The following is a 12,882-nucleotide window of genomic DNA, read 5'->3' on the forward strand; positions in this document are numbered from 1 at the left end:
TTCAGGTACGCAGCTCCTACTGCGCAAGTCCCATTTTAAATTCCACAGCTGAAGCTACGGTGAAGCTGCGCATGTTGTACGTCCCGTGGAGTATAATTGCAGACCTAAAACTAGCGTGTCATTCAGAGTAATTCTGTTTTGAAGTTAAATGTATGTTTCCAGTGTTTATTGTGTTGATAGATCAAATTGCTTTTCATCAGTTGATACTGTATCTAGTGACATAGTATCACAGTAAGCACTTATAATTATTGAATTAATTTTCGCATTTGGTGTTTATTAGAAATACAGTTGTTCATGAAAAACATGAACCATGTCAGATAGAATACATTTTCAAATGAAATATGTCATGAAATATTTACGGTGGAAAATGTAATCCCTACATATATTTGTTTTGGATTTTTGAAAAACACCATTTTTTTAATAGTTGAAAGATGATTTTTGAGACATAATCACCATGAAATATATTTGCTTGAGAGACGGTACCGTCCCCTCGAAGAGAAATATGGGTCAGTGTATGATTAATTAATGTGTGTATGCATTCTCGTCATCTGGTCATAGTGGTCAGTTTGTACGTTGCAGCATTATAATAAAAATTCTATTTTTGGGAAATAGTGGGAAGCGTCAAAATGGGTACCTGCCGCAATTGTTTGTAAAAAATAATCGCGCAGTACCTTCGCAAGCACTGATATGGCCTTACGTCTCCAGGGTTGTGGGTTTAAATCCAGTATGTGTACATCTTTTCTCTCTATCTTTAGTTGGATTTTGCGGTTTCTGATTTCATCGCACAAAATAAAAGACGGTCTCTTCAGATGAATCGATCAGTCTACATTAGTACTCGTGTAAATGTCCTACCTCGTTCATTCTGTGATGCCTCGTGATTCCTGGGCTTGGTTTTGGATCTTTACAAACCTAACAATGTGTTCACAGAAAATGTGATCTGTTGCCAAGCATGTTTTTTTTTTTTTTTTTACTGACATTTTCCCCTGGGCATCCTCTGTCTGTTTCAATGTAAGAATAAATACTTTCCTATGTGTTTTATTTAGGTAAAACAAGGAACTTTCGAAAGAGTCAGATCTTACGGACTTTTAACCAGAAGATGTTTAGTCATGAGGAGAGACTGATGCGGATTCTATTTTTGCTGGATACTTCCCCTATTTTCAGTCTCATATGAAATATAAAATATGTAAGGATACAGTATATTTCAGTGGTTAGACACTGCACAAACAGAATACCAATAACAGTCGGTGCCTGCTTGTAGATGCAGTCAGTGGATCCTCTTTTGTATTCAAATTCCTCAACGCAACATCTAATTATTTGAATTGGTGGATTTTCAAAGATGTTGTAATATTGATAGATTGTGAAAAACAGGGAATTGTAACTCAAGCAGTACATGACCTGCATAGCACTGGGCAGAATTAACTTAAAGTACTCCAGTAGGATAACTGTGGAAAGTGGTAAGTCATATTTTTGGACAAAAATCTCAAATAACCAACAAAATGTGTATGGCCAAATAGCTAGTGGTGATCAGTATAGGGCTAAATTACAGCTGCAAAGAGACACATGCCTGTTCAAGAGCACTCACGACAGAATATTCCATGAACAGGCAGGCATGATGAAACTTCCCATGTCACATGTTGTGGGTGGGGGTGTAGAATGCATCTATTTTAAAAAGGAAGACACTCCACGCCTAAGTGGTTCATACGTAGTGGTGTAGTTAGAGATAGATGAATAGGGCAGCTGAATCCTTACTGTGGGGGGTGGAAAACATATATAATGTAAAAGGCTATTCATGACTTAAGCCAATAAATACACACATGGGGGAGGGGGGGCTAAAGCCCCCCTAAAATAGGCCTAATGATGTTTAATAAATATTATTGGCACTACATGCCTTGCATTATTCGCGTATATTTCATGAATGATTTCAGGTTTCGTTTCAACAAACTACTTCACTGTTTATAGAAGCTCTTTCACAATGACTGAGTTCTGGATTTGTGGAAATTGTGGATTTTACCATCATATTGAAAAACATACTTAAGTTTTTAACTCTTTGAACAATCACCACTCAGGGCTGGGGAGCAGTGTGAAGTGATTCGACAGAGATGAGGAGCGTCCACGATTTGCTATCTAATGCTCAATATTGAACACTAGGATTTGTCTTACTGCGTTTGATTGGCCTGTTTCCCCGTGCATTAAAGTGATAAAGCTGTTACCGTACCAAAGATACCATTGCTCTTTTTTCACACTGCTTTCAGGTATGTCCTTGTGACTGTGATCTCTGCACATTTTCTGGATATAGTGCATGTTTTACAGAGATTAGATACTGTTTAAGAATAATGGTGGTTTTTCATGTTTGATATTTCATTTAACAGTTTATGTACTCGATCTGCATAGAAAAAGGTTTTACTCACAAAGGCTTTCGCTATTTGTATTTGGGAATCAATATATTATTTTATATAGAAGCACCAGTAATCGTTACATTTAATATTACGTTCGGGTTTTGCACTTGTTCACATAAATGACACTTCATCACACACGTATTTGTATGGAAAACAGGCCTATATTATATGTTCTGTCATGCTGAATTTAAGGCATTTTAATGATAAAGTAAAACTATGGAGTACAAAGGAATACCCACAGTCAATGAATTTGGTTGGAAAATATCATATTTGAACATTATAGGATTCATTTGTTCTTTAAAAAAATAGGTGGAGGAAGAAATTGCACTGTGGCTGAGGGCTCCTTGTCTAGCCGGCTATGTAGCACTGCAGGCTTTAGATAGCACTGAGGGAGGGAGGGGCATGTGCTACCACTCTGACTCATGCACTCCCACCCATTTTGATAGCCTCCCATCTTACACAAACACACATACATCCAGGGGTGTAGGAATGAGGGAGGGGACATGTACCCTCCAATTTTTTTGTACTCACCCCCCCCCCCCCCCAATAAATAGACTTTTGTATTTATATTATTATATATCAAACTCTCTGCTATACCGTTGCTTACATCTTAAGTCATTTTTACCTGCAAGCAGTATATTATTTACCCTCAGGGCCAGTTTGCACTATGGGCGACATAGGCGATTGCCTAGGGAGCCATTTAATTAGGGGGCGCAAAAGGGCGAGTGAAAAAAAATCAGAAATACCTCTGGCTACATTCTGTGACACATTTATTCAGGCTATTTCTAATATTTCACTACTTTTCTTGTGAAACAGACGCAAACTCACCTGTGTATAGACACCCTGTGCTACTGAATTGTAACCCCTAAAATATACAGGCCTTCTCATGTATGGCACGGGACTGAGGTGAGCACTCAGCAGAATCTCGCCTAAGGCGCCCCAACACCCAGTGCTTGTAATATCTCCTCTTCAGGTACATTATAAGCAACCGAGGAATGAATTAGTTTTGTTGTTATTATTATTATTATTCTACCCATGTGTTCAGGCATAAATAGGTCTACATTAAGCATTTATGGATTTGTGAATTTACATTGTACCAAAGCAGGCTGATAACTCATCATTAAATGGACCTATTGATCTAAGATTGCTGGAAGGTTAACATTAAGATTCTAATTATTACTGTAAATGAACAATCTCAAGAAAAATGTAGTATGTAAAATGTATCTTAATAAGTGTTTCTTAAATATATTTGTGTGTCTCTCTGTGTATTGCCTAATTAAGGGCAAGAATTAATAAGATGAGTCATTTAAAAATCAATTTAATATACAGCTATTGATAATAGTAAATTATAGAATATTAGGTATAACATTTTTTACCTGATCTGACACAACTCTGCTTGTAAAATAGGACTAATGCATAAACGGTTTTTGAGTGGAATGAAGTTAACAGATAGGATTTCATGAGTAGTCAAAGACAAAGAATTACTTCCCCTTGCTGACTGGAGGTCACAAGACACATCACGAGTTTACGTGATTTTCCAATCAGCTATAAATCTGTAAAAGGTACGAAGTGCAGTTGTGTATGAGATCGTGCCGTTTATTCAAATTTCTTTCTAATGCTTCGTTTCATAACTTGCAGCGCTTAATTGCAAGAGCATGGTCATTTTGTTATCGCATTTTCAAATACATTCTCAGTTTAAGTGTTTTAAGACCATTATAATTTGTATGTCATTTGAAAAGAAAAAAAAACACCACGACATCGTTCAATACTAAATGTAACACAACATAATATAAGTTATATAAAATATGCATGTGTACTACTGAGTATGAAACGATCTTGCAAGGGAATTTCCAAATTGTGCTTGGTTACTCCGCCATTATTTCTCCTAAACACACTACTATACAGCAAGCACACCTTACCGAGGCGCTCTGCGGAGGAACGCACCACTTTCGCTCTGAAAGAAAACGTCACATTGAAATAGCAAAACACTACCAAAAAAACGTACTTACATGATCGCTATATATTAAAACAAAATCAATATTTAAATAATATATACGCTGATTATTAGCATTAAAGTAATCGCTCAAATGAGTTGAAATAAACATTTATGCATATGGGACCCCCTACGATTCCCCAATGGACTGTGTCCATATGGTCGGTCAGGTGATATTTTCCGCTTCGCCATTTTGTGTCGCTGGGCCGGTATTTATCGGAGGGGGAAACTAGTGACTCGTCCACTTACGTAGCTATCTGGTCGCTTGGTGTCGTTAGCAAGTCGCCAACCCGCAACTCACGATTTAGATAATTAACACGACTATTAAACGGAAGGACGTCGCCTTTAGTGAAGCGTTTAGTTTTGTATTCCTGTTTTTTTTAGTGTGAGTGGGAAAGGATGTCGTCCACCGCCCCTGAATACTCTCCCTTCTTCGCGGTGATGGGTGCCTCTGCGGCTATGGTCTTCAGCGGTAAATGAAGCATTCAAATTTATTATTTGTCATTCTCTTCTTCTTGTTGTTCGAGTGAATTGCTATTTATTTCCTCCCTTTTAACGTGTAATGTATGTATGTGTGTATATATATAATATATATATGGTAAAATGTTGAATTGCCGTGTGTGCCAAACCTGTCGTTGGGGGTGTTTAATTGGTTCGTTACCTAGGAAGACAGAAGGTAGCAGTACAGGAAAGGGTAGGGATGTCATGAAAGATTAAAACGCCAACCTGACTAGTTTAGGGTTTGCACAGGATTTGGGGGGGGGCAGGTAATCATGTACCTGGTTGTCTACGCGTTGTCCTGTTTTGAAAAGCGATGGCGTTGATCACATATGCTGACTAGTCGGTTTATTGCTAAAGATGCCGTTCAGAACATGGCTGTATCTATGCTAGGCAATTGAAACTTAGTAATAAGTAGACGACCAGTAGTTGCAAGTGCTGCCGTGCGTGATGCAGCCCGGTACGTCTCTGTACGAAGGCGCCGCAGGGGTGCCTTTCCAAAGCTGCAGTAAGTCGTGTTCCCAGTAACCCCCCTGGGCACGCGAGTGTTTTCTCCAAATACCAGCTTTCACGTCAAATGTCAGTGTCGTGTTGCTAAGTCCATCGGCCATTAACATGATTCGATTGCGTATGCTGCTAGTATGCGTAAATCGGCCATGTTACGTCTATTGTCTACGGTAAATTCATTGATTTTGCAAACGATTCGTCCAGGGCTGCCTGAGCGCCCCCCTCGAAGAATCGGCCATCTTCGCCGTCTTCTACGCTCATGTCATATTTCCTCCCGTTTGTATTAGGATTCCAATGCCATATTCCTATTACTTCCGTTCGTACGCCTTTAAGCGGTGGGACACCCTTTTCGTAAATTGCATTTCCTTATTGGTGACGCTTTTCTGTGAGGTATACGCAATGACTGGTATCTCTGGCTTTGCCCTTTCAAAGCGGAAAACTTGTTACTGAAAACTGGTGACATTGTACAGTTATGGTTAAAATGTTAATTATAACCCGTCCTCTCCTTTGGTCACCGTGACAGCTTTTAAAAACCTCTCTATTGATTTTGTAGTTGCGGCTTTTGTTGTAGTTTTGTTTTAAAATGCCTTTAATTTGAGCTATGGTTACTATTTTCAACAAGTGTTTCGGTATATGTCGACCTCATCTTTCTGATGTATTGAAATGGTGGACAGCTAAGCTGCAGAAATGATTTTTGATGTTCATGGAAATTCCATGCAATTTCTTGCCTGCCATACATGAGTAAAGGGGCATTACATATATTCTCTAAAGACTAATCGTTAATTTGCTGTAAATGGTACATCCTAAATATTTCTGCTGATTTTGTTTGTAGACATTTAACATCTGAACGTCTCACTGTCGGGTGTTATAGTGAAATCTGATGACCTGCAGGGAATCCCAAGAACAAAGACCTGCTTTACTGGTGACTTAAATCTTCAGCAGTTTTGCGATTTTGGTATCTAATGATAATGTCTTCTTCATAGTAGTAAATATTACTGTCATGTTACAGTTTCCTCTTTGAGCAAATTACCTCACTTAAGTGAGTATGTACCAGCCAGTAAGGCATAACAAAAAGAACCTGGAACAGAAAAGCTACCATTCTGCCACTTACTGTTCCCACTTACACAGCTCTCAGTATCTTTTGTGCCTCTTTTTGTGTGCAGCATATGCTTAGTTTTTTTTAGCTTTGTTGGTTTACTGTTGCATAAAGAGAGTGTTTCCTCTTTATCTTTACTTTGATGCAGAGGGAAACCAAGGACCACAGGCATGCTGTCAAGGGTTTTGATTAAAAAAAATTATAATAATAATAACTTGGATCTGTTGGATTCTGCATGTGCTGTAACAATTGTTCAAGCACATTGCTGGTTGAAGTCTTAGAAATCTACAGTTGTAGCCTCACTGGTTCTTATGGATTTTTCTCAAGCCAGATAATAAATTTATTTGGTTTAAAGGGGAAGAATTCAGTGTCTGGGCTTCTCAGTCAAAGTGTATGGACTGCAGATTAATGATGTTTCTTGGCAAATAAAAAGAGGAATATATTAGGTAGATAATCTGTGCTTCTTGCATAAACCGGAGATCCAGATTTTCCCTTAATATGGGTAAAAAAACTGCCTAATCAAGCCTTACTGTAGAGTTGGGATCAAGGCCTGTATGTGAAGCAGTCTGAAAACCACTGTTATTACTTCAAATGAAAATGTAACAAAATATCTCTGAAGTCTGTTTTTAAAGAATGTGTAGTTTTTGTATTTTAAACATTTGCTTTTAATGGAAAAATGGAACCAAATGGTGATCTTGAAGCCACAAATGTGCAAAATCTGCCCACACACTGTGGGGCATCAAAGCTGTCCCTGTTAATTCTAACTGGAACAGATAGTTTGTCTTATTTGGCCTGATAGGCACATCTTTGTGTGTGAGAGCCAATAATATGCTTTTGGTCTGTAAAGTGGAATATGCAGTGTGCGGTGATTCCACACTTGGAATTAAATAGATTTGTTGTTCATCAGTTTATTGCCCTTAATTAACCAGTCATAGCAGTTTTAATGAATTGGTTGGCCAATTACCTGTTTTTCCAGTATACTTGCTAAATTTCTAAACGCATGACTGTATAGTCTTAGCAGTTGTAGATATTCTTGTCTATGTGAGTAAGACCTCTGGTAGCCTTTTCTGTATGGGTGCTACTGACTGCTTGAGCTCCATCACTCTGGTGTGACCTGGTCTGGGAAGGGCCTGGTTCTGTTAATTTAGGGGTGCTGCTAATGGACTTACATCCCCAGTATTACCAGCACAGAAGCCAGAATGCACCGTCTGCCTTCTCTTGCAGTTGGTGCCAAATGGATGGTGCCTGTAGAGGCTCAGTGTGGGTCTCATTTTAGGTCACTTCTCTGCCCTTTAATTTGTGATGTACAGACCTACTGTACTACCTGGGCATGTGCTTTTCTAGTGTTTAGGTGGCGCTTGTGCATCCAAATTCTCTGACTTGGTTTTTTTTAAAGGGTTTAGGGGATGTCAAAGCTTTCAGTTCCTGTTGATTTTGGTGACACTTCAGCAAGATCTGTGGCATTCTCACTCTGTCTTTAATTAGAAATAACTGTACTGCTTACTCTCGGTTCCATCCAGAGTCTTACACCATAGTGAAAATGGTCTGAGCTGGCGATACTCTAGTAGGAAGTGGTCTTGTTGAGCTGCACCTCAGAGCACCTTGATGCTTGATAGTTACCCAGAAATATGCACCAGTACTGTGTTTTAATAGTGCTGAACTTGCATTGCACTTCTCATTTTATTCATTCATTTGAAGTTTGTGAGAGTATGATAGTTGCTATAGGCAGTAAGAACTGTCAACCCATTTGAATACCTTGTATATGTTCATTCCCTATACACACTTTTTTTATTTGGTGAATATCTACAAAATACACGCACACATACAGCTCTGTCTTCTGGTATGTGAATCTTGGAATAGTTGTCCGGAAAGTCAAAGGCCCATTGATCCAGTAGGAATAGCCAAATTCCTAATTAACCAGAAATATAAAGCTAGACATGGAGTTGCTGTCTGAAGGAAGGTTGTGAGGACCACAAGAGTAACTGGGTTACATCTAGATGACTGCCATGGAACAAAAGACTTGTTATGGCTCAAGTTACAGTAACAGTAGACATTGCTCCCCAATCCAGTCCTCCCACAATCCAGCAACACTGCTAGATCACAATGAAAATTGGTTGATTTAATGGTCACAGTTTTTAATACTCTTCACAGACCCAGATGTATGTTTTCAACATTGGCTAGTTTTCTCAGCATGACCTGTGTGACTACAAAGCCCATAAGAGATCAGCTCAGATATGTCCAGTGGGAACTCCCTTTCCTGTGTGCTGAAGCAGCACTTAGTTTTACATGATCTGGATGATGCTGTTCAAAGGACGTCCTTTGTAGGCCTAACGTAGCTCCCTTTGGTAACAATTAATGCACATCTCTGGGGAATCACACAGGTTCTATAAAGCTGTGATGCCCTCTAAAATGACTGATATGAGAAACTTGGGTATTTCTTATATTCTGAATTTCAAAGGGAAATGAAAATGAGCTCATTCATAATGAGAGTAAGTTTTTATAAATGTGGCATAACAGGAACTGATGGACATTGAAGATTGAAGACTGAAGACTTGACACCTTACAAGCCAAAGCCATAGCTGTCTCCTCTCTGCTGGCTTAACAGTTTCTGCAGTGGAAGTCCTCCAGACCCCCTGCTTTCCCCATTGGGTTAAATATGTGCTTTCTCTGTTGTCACTTGAAAAGCTGAGATATTGCTGAGGTAAATGCAGGAAGAGATTTCATGTGATCTGGCTAGTATGATTGTATGGTGGTGGTGACCCACCACAAAGTGCAAATGCACATGTATGTATAGGCCTGGGTTGGGGTGGAGGGTGGGGTTGTTTTGTGTGTTGTGATTTGGCCTATTTGGAAAATTAATGATTTTATTTAAGTTCTTTAATTAAAAAAAAAAAAAAAAAAAAGTTGATTTTGTTCATAGCTGTTATTTAACAAGCTATGCAAATGGGTTGGAAGAGTGTTCTTTGTAGTACATGCCATTACTTGGTTAACACCTATGGTTAAATTTTGTGTCCTGTGTTTGATGGAGAAATCCTTCCCTATGGCATGAGTCCCCTAGTCTTTGTTAATTAGTGTCCAAAGAAGTGAATGTGAGGGCTGAGCAGCTTCTTCATCTAATAGACGAGTTCCAGGTGTTTAGGTGTCAATGTGCCGCAAATCTCCAGGGCTGAGCGCCTCTCGCTGCGTGGCTCCTCAGACTCCTCCGCGTAGGGCTCCGCATGTGGCGCTGAGGCTGTCGGCCTCTCCGTCTCAGCTGTAGCAGCACAATGGCTTTAAGAAGGACCGCCTGTCTCGAATCTGACTGCGTGAGGAAAATACCAGGGACTCCGTCACCTGGCCTAAAGGAATAACCATCCTGGCTGAAGGTTGCTCCTTTTTCACTGGAGGAGCTCACAGCAGACCCATCACTCCAGTCGGTGCTTACGTCACACTGAGTAGCCAATGAGGGGGTGCCCTGTCCCCACCCCCACACTGGCCTGATCAGCCCCATTCTAAGAGGCTGGTTTTTTTTATTTTAAGAGTGACCTTCAAAAAATGAATGCAGCACAATTAACTATAGATTTTAGACTGTATGTAAATCTGTCCCTATATATAAATCCATTGGAAAGGCAGGTTTGGGTCTAGTGAAGCTATAACATGCCAGAAGAATTCGTCTGCTGCCACTTTCTGCTGCAGTTTCCTTTCCTGGTTCTGCAGATCTCAGCTCTGATGCCCCCCAGCCTCAGCGGAGCAGCTGCTGCGTAGATCTTGAGGAATGTGGCATTTTCGCAGAACGGGGATTAAAAAGCACCGCATCATGGCAGGCATTGCTGTAACCTGGCAGCAAGGACAGTTTGCCCGTCCATCGTGTGCAGTGTCTGGCTATTTAATTAATGGAGTTGGTGGGGGTGGTAGTTTACCTTCATTCATTTTTCATTTGAGTAATTAAGTAGCAAAGGAAAAATCTGTAGGGTTCTCAGTCTCCCGTTAGTCGTGGATGATCATTTTTATTTGCAACAATGTGGATATGAATATAACTGTAATTGATTTACAGATTTGCTTTAAGTGCAGTTCATGTCCCAGTTTTGTCAGAACGGGATGTGTGTAGGTAACATTTACTAACATGGCCGTTGTGTGTCTGTGAAGCTTTGAGCCCAGCCTGCAGTGCCGAGGATTGCTGTGACATTTTCTGCAGTTCTCTGAAGCTCACTTTTCGCCTCCCTTTCTGTCTCACAGCCTTAGGAGCTGCATATGGCACAGCTAAGAGCGGCACCGGCATCGCTGCCATGTCTGTGATGCGGCCCGAGCTGATCATGAAGTCCATCATCCCCGTGGTCATGGCGGGTATCATAGCCATCTATGGCCTGGTGGTGGCAGTGTTGATCGCCAACAACATTTCAGATACGGTCTCCCTTTACAAGTAGGTGCCCCTCTTTCTGGGACATATGTTCCTGAGGATTTTTTTTTTCTTTCCAGCTTTCCAGGTGTTCGTGCAGATTTTGCTAACTGGTTTCCCACCCCTCTTCCCAGGAGCTTCCTCCATCTGGGGGCAGGGCTGAGTGTGGGCCTGAGTGGCCTGGCCGCCGGCTTCGCCATCGGGATCGTGGGCGATGCCGGGGTTCGGGGCACAGCACAGCAGCCCAGGTTATTCGTAGGCATGATCCTCATCCTTATCTTCGCTGAAGTGTTGGGTCTTTATGGCCTAATTGTGGCTCTCATCCTCTCTACAAAATAAATGGGAGTCCTTCCAGTGAGTGTGCTGCTGAACGGGGAGAGGAACTTAAAGAAAAAAAGAAAAGAAAAAAAAAAGGAAACAATTAATATAGCTCCATAAATGATCTTATCCACAATGTGTACAGTTGTCTCGGTTTGGTAGTCAACCTCTTGTAAATGCGCGATGTACCCTAGTGATTTGTCTGTCCTGTGTGTGTAGATTTTTTTCTTTTTTTTTCTTTTCCTTTCCATTGGTTGGCCTGAGTCATTTGTTTACTGCTTGTGTTGACAAACTATGACTGGCCTGGTGTCCCCCCCCCCCCCCTTTCTTTCTTGGGACGGTTTCCACATTGTTGCGGATCTGTAAAAAATATATATATATATAAATGGGATAGGTTTTTTTTCCACTGATTTTATTTATAAAAATTTTGAAATGCTGATAAAACTGTTTTAAATGGAGCAAAGTCTTTACTGAATTCCCCGTGATATATATGTATATTATAAATATCTATGTATAGGTAGATTTATTGCACTGTGGCTAATTGTAATAAGTGATTGGAATTCCTATGGATGTGATGGGTTAAAATGGATTGCCTTTAGTGTCCAGGCCATGGAGTGGGACTTGTGTTTTAATTACTGCTGACATTCTTAAAACACTTGTAACATGTTTTCCTGTAGTACAGTTGTCCGATTGCAGTAAGTATGTGCCCAGTGTTGGGTTTCACAGGTCTAATTTCCAAATAAATTTCCTTGACGTATTCCAACATCATTTGTCATTGTGAATCATAAGAACAAAGTCATTAAAGGGAACTGACCTTAAGTTGTATTAATGTTTGTGTCCCCATTTTCTTCTTGATATTGTTAGGCTAGGTTTGGTATTTCCACACCATTTGCTTCATTGTTAGCTTTTGAGTAGCAAAGTGTTTTAGCATGACGCCGCTCACCGTGAAGTAAGGGTTTCACACACTTCACGTCTATGATGGGACTGTTGGACATACAGAACCCTGTAAGCAGCAGGATTTCTTGCTTAGCCAGATAACTTGTTGGATTTTAGGTAGTCTTGGCTAAATGGACCCGTTGATTTACATTTAGCCCAGAGTACTTTAAATGTGACAAGTTCTCTGGGAAAGCAAGACCGCCCTACTTTGTGAAACGCATCCCAGGAAGGTCTGACCTGGTCCACAGCAACAGTGCAGAGTATTGGGTAAGAACTACCACTGCACTGATGCTTCAGGTGATTTTCAGTTCTTCAGCTGATATTAATCCATTCAATTACTGCATTTTATTTATTTAGCAGACACTTTTATCCAAAGTGACATTTCTGAGAGAGCAGGGTCAGACAATCCCTGGAGCAACTGGGGTTAGAGCCTTACTCAGGGGCACACTGGTGAAATCACACTAACAACACAGATCTGAACCAGGAACTTTCTGATCACAGGCACACAATGCCATGGCAAAGTACACTCTGCATAATTATCAGGCAAGGGTGAATTTTGCTTGCATCTTCTCTTCTGACTAATCCTTAAAGTCCAGATTAATCTCCAATTAAGTGATTTGAGTTCTTTGTTTTACTCCAATCTTCAGCAGTACTAGGCACAGTGTGCTACATGACATTGCTAACATTACAAAGGCTGAAACACAACCTCAATTAGGCACATGGGCTAAAAGATAAGATATGTCCATGCATGTTCTTCAAGACT

At 40.3% G+C, this 12,882-nt stretch overlaps 1 protein-coding gene across 1 annotated transcript; it reads left to right on the forward strand.

Annotated features, from left to right (window-relative positions):
* Positions 1-4,569: 4,569 nt before the first annotated feature.
* On the forward strand, positions 4,570-12,008 carry atp6v0cb (ATPase H+ transporting V0 subunit cb). The gene is made up of 3 exons (XM_023819209.2): positions 4,570-4,861; positions 10,706-10,889; positions 11,000-12,008. Exons 1-3 carry the CDS (start codon positions 4,789-4,791, stop codon positions 11,202-11,204), a joined length of 462 nt encoding a protein of 153 aa, XP_023674977.1. The 5' UTR covers positions 4,570-4,788; the 3' UTR covers positions 11,205-12,008.
* The last annotated feature ends 874 nt before the right edge of the window (positions 12,009-12,882 follow it).

Source organism: Paramormyrops kingsleyae, chromosome 5, assembly GCF_048594095.1.
Source record: "Paramormyrops kingsleyae isolate MSU_618 chromosome 5, PKINGS_0.4, whole genome shotgun sequence".
Classification (NCBI taxonomy): domain Eukaryota; kingdom Metazoa; phylum Chordata; class Actinopteri; order Osteoglossiformes; family Mormyridae; genus Paramormyrops; species Paramormyrops kingsleyae.